Raw genomic sequence first — 14,052 nt, forward strand, 5'->3', positions numbered from 1 at the left:
TTCCGGACCAGCCCGGCCTCCAGTCAGAGTTCAGTCACTCCTTTCGCTGGGCAGAGATCTCGTGGCTATCCTGGGAGTTGTAGTTTGTCTTCAAAGCTACCAGGGCGTTGGGGCCACGCCCCTACATCCTTTCCTGTTCCGTTGAAGTAGTGCCTGATGGAAGTTGTAGTTTCTATGGAGGTAAGCTATTCTGTGTCTTTATGATAAACTATTCTGTGTCTTTATGATAAACTATTCTGTGTCTTTACAAGGCCAGGTGAAGCGCACAAACACTCCTTGGGGTTAGAACAGAGGCCTAATAGGATGGATCTGAATAGCAAACAATAATGAGGGACATACACTAGGGAATGCAGAGAAATAGGGGACTCTACATCTCACTTGGGAGTAGAGGAGCCCTGGTCATTTAAATCTAGAAGGGTTCTTGCATGCAATTATAACTTCAGTTTAGAGATGAGACTGCAAGCCTAGAAAGGTTGCACATGACTTGTCCAAGTTCAGAGCTCAGCCAGAGAGCTGTTGGAAATGGGCTCTCCAGCTGGGACGTATCTCCTTGGAATCGGTGGTGGTAACGTTAGACAAGAACACACCGATAGTGTGCATGTAGTGACACAGGGATGGACATCTGACTCAGGGAAGGGACATATTAGTGTTGCCCACCTCAGACACACAAGTGGTGTCAGGGAAAACACTTTGGAATCTCGCAGTTTATGTGTGTATACAGAAGAGTTATCAGGACTGAAAATCAAGTCCAGAGGAAACTCCAGCTGGGCTAGGGCAGGGCAATGAAAAATTATCAGGGGAAGGAAATGGCTTTCAGCAACCAGTGCTATCATGGACACAGCTTAAGTCCAGGATGAACCTAGGACTAAGAATAATAGGACAGAAAGATAGGACACCAGAGACACGCTCACAGATTAGACCAATGCATACTGGACCAGGATTTCTAACATTCCTTTTTCCTAGGGGTCTGTCTCCCCAGTGAACTAGGCCTAAGTCCATGGGCAAGAAAATATTTCGAGACACCTCGAAATATCTAGAGGCCTGTGAAGGAGGGGACCCTCAGAATCCAGGGCTCAATTTGGAGAGCCTAAAACACAAGGTTTCCTAGTCACTGACAAAGAGAGGTCTTCTTCCTCAGTAACCAAGAGCCCCAAACACAGCCCAGAACGGGGGAGGCAAGTTTCCGTACATCTGGTCATGAGCCAAGAGACCAGATGAGGAAAACTGAAGCCTGGGCTCTTCTCACAGTCTGGGGAAATCAGGCACTAGGTGTCCAGCCCCACATCTTACCTCCTCCCTAGAGGGTGGCTTCTGAACCACCCTAAAAAGAGCAAAGTTCGCTGGTCTCTGGGGGAGCTTTAAGATGCTGGGGGTGGGTGACAGGGAAAGGAAAATTGCTCTAAACTCTAAAGCACTGCTCTGCAATAGCATTTTCCATGGTGATGCAAATGTTCTAAATCTGTGCCGTCCAGTGCAGTAGCCACTAGCTCCATGTGCCTACTGAGCCCTTAGAAGATCATGGCACTGAGGAACAGAAATTTTTTTTTTTTTTGGCCAAGCCATGAAGCTTGCGGGGTCTGAGTTCCCCGACCAGGGATTGAACCCCAGCCACAGCAGGGAAAGCGCCAAGTCCCAACAACTGGACCACCAGGGAACAGAATTGGATGCCAGGGAAATTCTGTTCCCTGAGGAAGAAAATTTTTAACATTTTAACTTAATTTTTAACAGAATTAATTTTCCTTAATTTTAACTAATTTACATTCCAATAGGCATTTGGCTAGTGGCTACTGTAATTGACAGTGCAGCTCTCGGGCCTTGGGGATAACGGATTTAGCTAGACAGCGTTGGAGGGAAAGCAGGGATACTTTAGGTCCTCATCAGGTCCTGTGGAATTGGGCTGGGGTAGATGTCCTCAACCACCCACAGAACACTTCTCTTGTCTCTTTATTCCTCATGCATATCTGTCCCCTCTTTTTCTAAGTTGCTCATCACACACTGATATCCCCACTCCTTGATGGTCTCCGGTGAGTTGTTGGATGTCTCTCAGTGAAGGCGCCTGGGAGACAGAGCTTCGCACTTGTCCCTGCCTGCTCTGAACTGTCTCTGGCGGGCGTCAAAGACCACATGTCCTAGCCGGGTGCCTGACCCAGGACAGTAGGGCTTCCAGCTGGTTTTGGGAGGCGTAGACATCTGGCGATAGTTCTGGCAGGCTGGAGGAACTGTGGTACACCCAGTCTTGGCTGCCTGCTCGCCGGGAGGATGATTGCAGCTCAATCAGTACAGGTACTTCTGAGAAGATTTGCAGGTCATTGTAGACCACCTGAGCCCTGGGAGAGCAGGAGTTCTGACTGGGTGGGACAGAAGTCCATGGTATGTGCTGCCCAGCATCCTCCTTTCGAGGAACTGCCTCAGATATAAATGACTTTCGGGTCTGATGTGGGCCCAAAACTTGGACAGAGTCAGTTCCAGATGGTTCTTGTGGAGGCCAGGGTTTGGGATAAGGCATGAGTTGTTATGGAGGCCTGATCTCTTGGATAAGCCAGAGTCTTGAGTAAGAGCTGGACCCTTATGGGGGCCTGCATCACGATTAATTCCCGAGTACTTGTGGAAGTTAGGGTCATGGGTATGTTCTGAGCTCCTGTAATTTCCAGCATCTTGGGTAAGGCCACATCTCCTTTTGACTTCAGTGGCTTGGGTAAGGCCTGGATACTTATGGAGGTCAGAATCTTGAGTAAGGCCTTGGCTCCTGCAGACTCAAGAATCTTGGGTAAGACCTGGATTCTTGTAGTCTCCTGAGTCTCGAGTAAGGCTTGAGCCCTTATGGAGGTGAGGGGTTTCCACAAGGCCTGGGCTCTTCAGATTCCTGGCAAAGGCCTGAGCTCTTGTTGGCTCCAGAGTCTTGGGCAAGGTATGGACGCTTCTCTGGCCCAGAATCTTGGGTAAAGTCTGGACTCCTAGAGACTCCTGAATCTTGGGCATTACCTGTACTCTTGTCACATCCAGAATCTTGAGAAGGGTGTGGGCTATTATGGAAGCCAGTTTTCTGGGAGAGCTCTTGACTTTTATACAGTACAGTCTCTTGCTTTCGTTCCAGATTCCTATAGACTTCAGAATAATGCATAAAGCCTGAGCTCCTCTGAATGTCAGAAGTTTGGAGAAATGGTATGTTCTTGTGGAGACCAGAGGGTTGGGTGAGATATAGGTGTATAAAGAAACGTCTATCTCGAGTAGAACCTAAGCTCTTCTGGGAGCCAGAATCTTGGGTAATGACTGGATTCTTCTGAAGATCAGAGTCGTGGGAAAGGCTTGGATTCTTGCAGAGGTAAGGGTCTTGGGTAAGGCCTGGAAGCTTGTGGAGGCCTGGATCTTGAGCAAGGCCTGGGTTCTTGGGGAGACCTGGGTCTCGGGTAAGGCCTGGGTTCTTATGGAGGCCTGGGTCTTGGATAAGGCCTGGGTCCTTGTGGAGGCTTGGATTTGGGGTAAGGCCTGGGTTTCTGAAAACTCTACAGTCTTTTGAAGGGCCTGGGGTCCTTTGGAGGACAGAGCCTTGGTTGAGGCCTAGACTTTCATGAAGTTCAGGGGGTTGGGGCTGGTTTGGGGTTTGGGAAGTAGTGGATAACTGGGGAGGGATGGGGCCCTGGGAAGAGAGGACAGACTGAGGAGACTTGGAGGTTGGGGGAAAGGTGGGGGGTTGTATTAAGGTGGAGGGCTTCTGGTGGTTGCTGTGTTGAAGGACAAAGGATCTGGGAGAAACAAGAGGCAGAGAAAGAGTGCATGGTGGAGGCATGGTGCATGGTGAGCTCTGGGCACTGGTTGGAGAATGAAAGCAAGGTTGAGAAGGTGCAGCATCCTTGGAGTACACCAGGAATGTGGGGTAGACTGGAGTCTGGGGGTCTGTGTTTCTCTTCTCAGAACTGCAAGGATGGAAGCTGCAGTAAGGGAAGGTCTTGGACTGTACAAATTTGTCTTTGGCATCATTTGAGATCTTCCCTTCCATATTCCCCAACTCCAGGTAACCCAGTATGGATCCTGTGGAGGACTTGGCACTGTCCCTACTACATTGCTTCAGTGTTTGCTCTGCTGTACCAGAGCTCACCAGACCATGCCCCTCTTGGGGCCTGGAGGGGGTACCAACCCATCCACACTGAGGCGGCATCCAGCAGCAAGTTCTTTCTGGAATACCCAGAGTTCTGAGGCAGACACACATGGAATAAGTTCTGCTTTACCCTGCGGTCATGGTAGACCACATGGCCGGAGGAGAGGCCTTGGCTAAAGGCAGACAAGGTAGAGGGAATAGAACCTAGGATGGGCGTAGGGGTGGTGGACGGGACTTGAGTGTTTGTCAGGGCCATGCCCAGCCCTGGGACAGAGGTTGTGGCAGAGATCGGGACAGGGGCTGGTGTAGGGGCTAGGGCAGGAGTAGTAGCAGGGGCAGAAGTTGGGAGAGGGACCAGAGTGTTGGCATGGATATAGGTCAGATGAGCATGGGTCAGGGTGCAGACAGAAGTTTGGCCCAGGGACTGGGCTGAGGCATGTGAGGTGTCCTGGTCTTGGGCCTGGGCTGGGGTATGGGCTGAGGTATGCTCAGGGCCATGGACCTGGGCAGGGCTGTGCTCAGGGGTGAGGGCTGGGGAAGGGGTCTGGGCCTGGGGGGTGGTGTGCTCAGGGGAGTGGAATGTGAAGCAAGTCTGGGCCTGAGGTGGGGCGTGCTCAGAGGGGTGGGTGGAGGAGAAGGTCTGGGCTTTGGCAGGAGTGTTCCCAGTAGGGTGCACTAGGGAGAAGGCCTGGGTCTGGGCGGAAGTGTGCTCATGGGCGTGGCCTCGGGAGCAGGTCTCGGCCTGGGTGGGGGGCGGGTGTGCCCAGGGGGGTGGGCTGAGGAGGTGGCCTGGGCCTTGGCAGGAGCATGCGCAGGGGGCTGGACTGGGGGGCGGGTCTGGGCCCGGGCTGGGACCTGGGCTGGGTCAGAGTCTGGTGTCTTAGTCTTGCTGTCTTGGGGCAGGCGGAGTGGAACCACGTCCACCTTGCTCATCCTTTGGAGCTTGGAAGATGTCTCCTGCCTGGAGTACAAGGTGGCTTGGGACTTTAAGGCTGTGACCGGAGGGGCCTCCCCAGCTCCCACTACCCGCTCCATCCACAGTCCCCGTGGAGCCTCCGTGGAAGCCCCAGCCCATCCACACTGAGGCGGCATCCAGCAGCACTTAGAAGCATTCTCGTCATTTGTGTCTGGTATCCAGGAGTTTGGGTGGTGGTTTGGGTGCCCGAGCAGGAAGCTTGGGCGATGGCGAAAGTGGGAAGAAACTCTTGAGCACAGGTTCTTGGGATCCACGGAGCAGCGCATGCACATGCGATGGCTGCCTACACAGCTGGCTTGCTTGTCTGCGGGGAAAGGTGAGATGGGTCAGGGCCTGGCTTCCTGAGGGGCTGAGAATCAAGGCAGGGATAGAAGAAAGGGGACAGGCCCACATCCCCTGAGCCCACGCTGGCGCCCACTCACCTTTGGGGAAAATACGATTGAAAAGTACCCGCAAGTAACTCTTCAGATGCCTCCAGAGCTGAGGGAAGCAGGGGAGGGGGGAGACCAGGAGCAGGGTTAGCCCTGAAATCCAACACTTGTCCGGCCACACCCCAGCAGCCCTCCCAACCTCAGCCCCTTCGAGGCCCCAGGGCTCCCCCAACTCCGCTGCCCAGATCCTGCCCTGACCATAGTCACCACATTCATCCCCAAGTTGAGGAAGATTAATCTGATCAGGAGCAAAAGAATTGAGTCTCCTAGCTCCTGGCATTTCCTGGGGATGGTGCCAGAGCATGGCTCGGCTCGGTAGAGGGCTCGCTCACCCACGGCCGGGGGTCCAAGGACTGCCTGGGTCCCCTGGCCTCCACATAGTCACTGGGAGCCAGACTGGGTCATAATGGGGCAGGTGGTGAGGTCACAGTGAGGGAGGGGGATGAAAAGGAGGACCCAGGGTAGCATTCCCTGGTAACCAGGGTCAGGTAAGCTGAGCCTGGACAGTCAAACAGGGCCCGGTGGCCGGCACACCTCCCCTCGAGTGGTCATTCATTTGCTCACCACCCGCTGACTCACTTGTTCAAATGACACATTTCGTCTCTTGGCCCCTCTTGAGACTAGGAAGACCTCGGCCTCAGAGGCCTGCTGAAGGCCTGGCTGGAGTCCAGAGCCTCAGCCTTCTTCATGCCCTTCACTGGGCCTGGAGCTGGACCTGCCCAGATGTGGAACCTCCCAGATGGAAGCAGCTTCTTGTATGAGGCTCTTTGGGGACAGGGAGAGCTGAGACACAGAGGAGGTGCCCAGAGACCAGTGGCTTGGAGTCTGCAGCTGCAGATGTACTTAGTGCATGGTATAGGACCAGGAGGGGCCTGCTGGCAGAACTGTGGCCACTAAACCAAGGGGACCCTCAGGCCAAGAAGGGGACACTGGCTTCTTATTGCAGGAAGCCAAGGGCAGGGGCCCAGGCTGGCAGAAGGAGTGGCACTTCCAAGCCACAGACCACCAATGTTTCCTGGACTCTGGCGCTCTTTATTAAACTCTCCATGCCCTGCCCCCCCCGCCCCCGCCCCCATTTGCCGCCGGTCAGTTCATTTTCCCAGTCTGGCTCCTGTGCAGAGAGGGCCTCGAGGCCGAGGTGGAAGGTAGCAGCGAGTTGGCCCGTGCTTGGCTCTCCTGCCGTTGCCGCTTCTGCTCCAGGCTGTCATACACCTGGTAGTTGGCATTGCCCCCCCGGGTTCCGGCTGAGTGGCATGAAGGTGGGCGGAGGTGGAGGGTTCTCGGTAGCCTGGACGTCGGGCAGGGGCTGGGAGGGGCGGAGGAGCAGCGCTGAGCTGGGAGCCGGGGCCCGCTTGTACGAGGCCTTGGCCAGCACCGTGAGGGAGGCGGACGTGGCCAGAGGGCGCCGCACGGGCAGCATCTCGGCCCATTCGGCTGCCCAGCGCCGCACCGCGTGGGGATCCCGGGAGTAGTTCAAGTGTCCCGTGAAGGGGTGCGGGCTGCGGTTGGGCTGGCTGTGAGCACAGCTGGGGAGGCTCCGTCCATGGGCCGGGTGGGGAGTTGCGCTGCCAGGCTTCGGGCAGGCAGCCCAGGAATTATTACATTCCTTTGTCCCAGGGGTCTGTCTCCGCAGTGAACTAGGCCTAAGTCCATGGGCAAGAAAATTAAGTGGAGACACCTCGAAATATCTAGAGGCCTATGAAGGAGGGGACCCTCAGAATCCAGCGCTCAATTTGGGGAGCCTAAAACACAAGGTTTCCTAGTCACTGACAAAGAGAGTTCTTCTCCCTCAGTAACCAAGAGCCCCAAACACAGCCCAGAATGGAGAAGGCAAGTTTCCATACATCTGGTCGTGACCCAAGAGACCAGATGAGGAAAGCTGAAGCCTGGGCTCTTTCTCACAGTCTGGGGAAATCAGGTATTAGGTGTCCAGCCCCACATCTTACCTCCTCCCCAGAGGGTGGCTTCTGAACCACCCTAAAAAGAGCAAAGTTCTCTAGGCTCTGGGGGAGCTTTAAGATGCTGGGGGTGGTTGACAGGGAAAGAAAAATTGCTCTAAACTCTAAAGCACTGCTCTGCAATAGCATTTTCCATGATGATGCAAATGTTCTAAATCTGTGCCGTCCAATGCAGTAGCCACTAGCTCCATGTGCCTACTGAGCCCTTAGAAGGTCATGGCACTGAGGAACAGAATTTTTTTTTTTTTTTTTTTTTTTTTTTTTGACCAAGCCATGAAGCTTGCGGGGTCTGAGTTCCCCGACCAGGGATTGAACCCCAGCCACAGCAGGGAAAGCGCCAAGTCCCAACAACTGGACCACCAGGGAACAGAATTGGATGCCAGGGAAATTCTGTTCCCTGAGGAAGAGAATTTTTAACATTTTAACTTAATTTTTAACAGAATTAATTTTCCTTAATTTTAACTAATTTACATTCTAATAGGCATTTGGCTAGTGGCTACTGTAATTGACAGTGCAGCTCTCGGGCCTTGGGGATAACGGATTTAGCTAGACAGCGATGGAGGGACAGCAGGGATAATTTATGTCCTCATCAGGCCCTGTGGGATGGGGCTGGGGTGGATGTCCTCAAGCAACCACAGAACTCTTCTCTTGTCTCTTTATTCCTCATGCATATCTGTCCCTCTTTTTCTAAGTTGCTCATCACACACTGATATCCCCACTCCTTGATGGTCTCCGGTGAGTTGTTGGATGTCTCTCAGTGAAGGCGCCTGGGAGACAGAGCTTCGCACTTGTCCCTGCCTGCTCTGAACTGTCTCTGGCGGGCGTCAAAGACCACATGTCCTAGCCGGGTGCCTGACCCAGGACAGTAGAGCTTCCAGCTGGTTTTGGGAGGCGTAGACATCTGGCGATAGTTCTGGCAGGCTGGAGGAACTGTGGTACACCCAGTCTTGGCTGCCTGCTCGCCGGGAGGATGATTGCAGCTCAATCAGTACAGGTACCTCTGAGAAGGTTTGCAGGTCATTGTAGACCACCTGAGCCCTGGGAGAGCAGGAGTTCTGACTGGGTGGGACAGAAGTCCATGGTATGTGCTGCCCAGCATCCTCCTTTCGAGGAACTGCCTCAGATATAAATGACTTTCGGGTCTGATGTGGGCCCAAAACTTGGACAGAGTCAGTTCCAGATGGTTCTTGTGGAGGCCAGGGTTTGGGATAAGGCATGAGTTGTTATGGAGGCCTGATCTCTTGGATAAGCCAGAGTCTTGAGTAAGAGCTGGACCCTTATGGGGGCCAGCATCGCGATTAATTCCCGAGTACTTGTGGAAGTTAGGGTCATGGGTATGTTCTGAGCTCCTGTAATTTCCAGTATCTTGGGTAAGGCCACATCTCCTTTTGACTTCAGTGGCTTGGGTAAGGCCTGGATACTTATGGAGGTCAGAATCTTGAGTAAGGCCTTGGCTCCTGCAGACTCAAGAATCTTGAGTAAGACCTGGATTCTTGTAGTCTCCTGAGTCTCGGGTAAGACTTGAGCCCTTATGGAGATGAGGGGTTTCCACAAGGCCTGGGCTCTTCAGATTCCTGGCAAAGGCCTGAGCTCTTGTTGACTCCAGAGTCTTAGGCAAGGTGTGGACGCTTCTCTGGCCCAGAATCTTGGGTAAAGTCTGGACTCCTAGAGACTCCTGAATCTTGGGCATTACCTGTACTCTTGTCACATCCAGAATCTTGAGAAGGGTGTGGGCTATTATGGAAGCCAGTTTTTTGGGAGAGCTCTTGACTTTTATAGAATACAGTCTTTTGCTTTCTTTCTAGATTCCTATAGACTCCAGAATCGTGCATAAAGCCTGAGCTCCTTTGAATGTCAGAAGTTTGGAGAAATGGTGTGTTCTTGTGGAGACCAGAGGGCTGGGTGAGATATGGGCGTTTAAAGAAACATCTATCTCGAGTAGAACCTAAGCTCTTCTGGGTGCTAGAATCTTGGGTAATGACTGGATTCTTCTGAAAGTCAGAGTCGTGGGAAAGGCTTGGATTCTTGCAGAGGTAAGGGTCTTGGGTAAGGCCTGGAAGCTTGTGGAGGCCTGGATCTTGAGCAAGGCCCGGGTTCTTGGGGAGGCCTGGGTCTCGGGCAAGGCCTGAGTTCTTGTGGAGGCAGTCCTGGGATCATTGCTGGGGTTCATTGCTGGGGTCTGTGAAAGTGGTACCTGTTGAACCTCAAGTCATTTTGTTTGCACAATGAACATCTCAACAGATATAGAGGAATATAGACCTCACCTTCCATACCAGATGGGTTCCTGGAATGTGAGCAGATAGGCCTTTTATGAATCACCCTGCTTCTCTGTTCATTTTCATTTGACTAACGTTATCGATCATTTTAAGCTGATTCCATTAAGTGGGTCTATATTGAGCACCTGCTGTGTGTTTGGAGTCTTGATGGAAAATGCCCACTGGCTATTTCTCTTTCTTTCTCTCTTTTTTTTTCTTTTTGGCCATGCAGTGTGGTTTGCAGGATCTTAGTTCCCCGACCAGGGATTGAACTGGGGCCGTCAGCAATGAAAGCGTGTAGTTCTAATCACTGGACATCCCTGGAATTCCCTGTGGCTGTGTGGGCCCTGGCACCCCCCAAACCACCACAAATCACCTCCTCTCTTCTTTTTATTCTTCTCCCAGTCACCTCTCTGTCAGGGAACAGTATACCTAGGCCTTTCCCGTCCCCTCAGCCGTGCTGGATCCAGAGACCGGGGGGTAACAGTGGGACAGGGCCTCCACCTCCCTGGTCAGCTCCCACAGCTGCCGCCTCACGTCTCTGGCATTATAGGCTATGCGCCCTGAGGAGTGGCGCCGGGGGATGTCTGCGATGTGGGCTGGGCCCAGGATGGGTGGCTGGGCTGGCGAGCACTGCTCCTGTTCTGCTTGGGGCACCCCCCAACCGTTCTTGTGGCTCAGGGCCTGAGGGCTGTGGGGCAGGGGTTCACAGGGTACGCCTAGGCCTGTAGGCCCAGCTCTGACTGCCTCTCTTTTGAGCGGCCTTCCCTCTACAGTTTGCTGGAAGCGGATGGTCTGGGTAGGTGGCTCCACAGCATCCTGGGCCCAGGGAGTCCAGAACCCCTGGGTGGACTGAAAGCCTTCCCAGTCCTTGGGGCAATTCCAGTTGTGGGGGCAGATTGTTGTGTGCTGACGTGGGGGCTTCTCGTCATCGCTGTCAGTTGTCAGGGGCCCAGGCTACGGGGCGGTGGGCGCGGCGTGCTGAAGAGTCGCGACGGCGATGGCGGCGAGTGGGTGGGGGGGACACGATCATTTTCACAGGGTCCATGGTGCACCGAAGGCAGACTACAGGGGCGCTCTGCTTCGGGGGCTGGGTCTGCTTCCCAGGTGAGCATAACTTAGAAGCTTCTGTGGATCGGGGACAGGTGAGAGGCTGGTGGGGAGCCTGGCTCCTCCAGGGATGGAGAGGCAGGTTGCAGGAAGAGAAGCTGCATAGTTATGGTGTCTGAGCAGGGAGAGCGCGAGGGGAAGGGGTCCACTTAAGGTCAGGGCTAGAACACCCCAACCTCCCCATCCTCCACTTACCTTTCTCACAAATAACACGAAACACTTGGTGTAAGAAGCCATGGAGTCTGCGCCAGAGCTAGGTGGGGGAGGACACAGTGACTGAGTGGCCGTGGCCATGGGGGTCCCTAGGGCCCCAACCTACTGTGCCCACAGTACTACCAGCCGCCTTCCTGTCCCAGAGGCTCCTGGGGGTAAGCGGGTCACAACGATGTGGGGCTCTCCCTCACAGTGTGCCAAGAGGGAGAGTCCTGGGCCTGTGTTTGACCCTCCAGCCTGGGCCAGGGCTTAGCAGAGGCCAAACCCTTCACCTTGCATGTCTCTCCTGTAGCCAGCCACCTGCACCAGCCCATAGGCCCTCTGGCCTGTTTGGTGTCTGTCCCCATCAGCCCCTGCCTGGTCCTCTACACCAGGCTCTGACCTCTGCACAAACACTGGTCCTGATCTTAACTCCCCGAACAACCCCATTACCAATGACCACCTCACCCCAGCACTCACTCCCCCTTTCTCTCTGACCTCAGAGCTGTTCACTGGAAAGGGCTGTGGGCTCGGACCCCCTCCTCCTCCCTCACTGGCAGAGTCACTTCTCCAGGGTTTGTCTCTTCAGAGCCCCACCCCTACCTCCCAACATAACAGCAGGCAAAACCAACAGTTAAACTTTTATATTTACAATATTCCATCCTGGAGTCCCTGCGCCGTGACAAAGTCATGATGCAATCAAAGGCAGGACTGCAAAGCAGCACTGTGCCAGGACGGTGGACTACATCTCTATTGATTTGTTTGGTTGTGTTAAGCTTATCTATGGAAACAGCACAAGGGGGATTTGCGCCCAGGGTTAGGAAGATGAGAAAAACTACTACCCCCCCTACTATTGTTATTACAAAATGGAAAATACGTATTTTGGCCCCAGGAAACTGGGAATGCAATACACAAATGGAAATATAGGGATGTTCCTATGGAAAACACCCCCAATTGAACAACAGTGGCCCTACGAAGGGGTTGTTGTTGATTTTGCTTTCATATGGGTCCACTATAAAGAAAGGTTAATACTCTGGCAACAATTGCCAGGTGATAAACAGGAGCGTAGGAGGTATTGTAAGTGCTACTAGTGGAGTCAGGTGCACAGGAACTGTAGGATATATTGTAAATATTTTTAAGGCACTATTCAAAAAACTTGCCCATGCATTTAAGAACAAAAAGTGTCATGAAGAACCTAGGGTTAAGAGAGGAATAAAGACACAGACCTACTGGAGAACGGACTTGAGGATATGGGGAGAGGGAAGAGTGAGCTGTGACAAAGCGAGAGAGAGGCACGGACATATATACACTACCAAACGTAAGGTAGATGGCTAGTGGGAAGCAGCCGCATAGCACAGGGAGATCAGCTCGGTGCTTTGTGACCGCCTGGAGGGGTGGGAGGGAGGGAGACGCAAGAGGGAAGAGATATGGGAACATATGTATATGTATAACTGATTCACTTTGTTATAAAGCAGAAACTAACACACCATTGTAAAGCAATTATACCCCAATAAAGATGTTTAAAAAAAAAAAAACTTGCCCATGCAGAAAGAACACGAAGATTGCACTTCTGTATTAAAGACCTTACATAATAGCTTGACTTAACTATTAGAAAATAACCTGCAACTAATGAGAACTTGGGGAATTATCTTGTTAGTACATCTAGAAACTGGGGACATTTTCAGAAAACTGACAAAAATATTTTGAGGTTAGAACATGTTGAGATGTTTTGATTTTGTACATGATGATGAAACCTGCCTATATATAAATACCTGCTCTGAAAAATAAATTTGTGCTTGACGTGCTGACATCTACAAAGGGTGTCAGGTCTTGTTTCTTTCGCCGACGCCGTCCATCCCTCAGGTTTACCTGGACTCGTTGGAGCTGGACTCCGACAATTTACAATATTCTCTTCATCTTTTGCCAGGTTTAAAAATGTGTACAGAGCCGTGAAGGGTTGGGGTGGGGACAAGGGATTGTCAAGGAATTGTTCTGGGGACAGGGGCTGGGCATTGGAGTCCGTGGCTGAATCATGGGGTCCCCCAGCCCCCCTCCCATGCCCCAGTTTGGGGGGCATCTGTCTACAGGGTTCAGGGCCCAGGTCCCTAGCATTTAGAAGGCAGGGCTGTTTGGAAAGGAGCTAGACCAGGCAGGGGAAGGGGTAGGAAAAGAACTAAGTTTCCATGGGTGGAGGTGGGGGCAGAAGGGACAGTCAGGAGGCAAAGTTCTGGGGAGCCAAGACCAGGGATTTGGGGGTCAGTGGAAGACAGCACTCCACCCCCTATTCAAATTTGGCACTAATGAACCCACAAAATGCCAGCAGACGAGGATTGGCTCCTTCTCGGCTGGTGTCCCTTGAAACCCTTCCCAACATTGTTCCTTTCCCCAGAGGCCCAAACCGTTTCTCTTTGGGCAGTCACCTTACACACATCCTTTCAAATCAAATTCTTCCTGCTGGTGTCTGCCCAAGCGCTGTCCCCCACTGCCCCCTCCATCTGTTCCTCAGTACAGCTGACCCCGTTCTCTCCCCCAACCTGTCCGGGGAAGTCTTTCTCCCCTGCTCTCCTCCCCTCCCCCCTCCACTGCTCCTTTCCTTCAGCCCTGGGGGCCCAGGGGAGAGGGGGCAGGTCAAAGGAGGGGGTGGGCAGCTGAGGGGAGAAGCTGGCTTGGGACCAGGAAGGGATGTCTTCAGAGGGGGACGGCGAAGGGGGGAGGGAAAACAGGGGCAGAGAGGGAGGGATGAGACATGGCGAGAAGAGGGACGCAGGCGGGACCCCTTTAGCTGCCACCTCCCCCTCTCCTGTATCCTACCTGCCCTGGCCCAGGGCTGAGGAATCCTTGGCACGTTTTGGGGGGTCTTCGCCCCTCAAACCCACCTCAGCAGTTTGGCACGGATGAGCGACGGTCTGAGGACTGAGGGAAGAAGGGCTGCCCTCAGACCGCGGTGAGAGTTTTGGTCAAACATGCACGGCCTCTGTGGGTGGCAGGTGCCACACAGCCCCCCACCCCACCCCACCCCCCGAACTCTAGGGGA

The 14,052-nt window shown here is 53.3% G+C and overlaps 1 protein-coding gene and 1 pseudogene across 1 annotated transcript; both read right to left on the reverse strand.

Annotated features, from left to right (window-relative positions):
* Nucleotides 1-1,988: 1,988 nt before the first annotated feature.
* LOC137212584 (uncharacterized protein SPEM3-like) lies at nt 1,989-5,884 on the reverse strand (the record flags this gene model as incomplete). The annotated part of the gene is given in 10 exon segments (XM_067716077.1): nt 1,989-2,024; nt 2,026-2,224; nt 2,226-2,472; nt 2,475-2,857; nt 2,859-3,378; nt 3,415-4,132; nt 4,164-4,891; nt 4,987-5,376; nt 5,495-5,552; nt 5,702-5,884. Coding segments are annotated over 10 exon segments (3,462 nt in total), but the record flags the coding sequence as incomplete, so codon positions are not given.
* Nucleotides 5,885-10,121: 4,237 nt separating this feature from the next.
* On the reverse strand, nt 10,122-11,468 carry LOC137212585 (spermatid maturation protein 1-like; annotated as a pseudogene).
* Between the last annotated feature and the right edge of the window lie 2,584 nt (nt 11,469-14,052).

The sequence above is a fragment of the Pseudorca crassidens genome, chromosome 19 (assembly GCF_039906515.1).
Source record: "Pseudorca crassidens isolate mPseCra1 chromosome 19, mPseCra1.hap1, whole genome shotgun sequence".
NCBI classification, from domain to species: Eukaryota; Metazoa; Chordata; class Mammalia; order Artiodactyla; family Delphinidae; genus Pseudorca; species Pseudorca crassidens.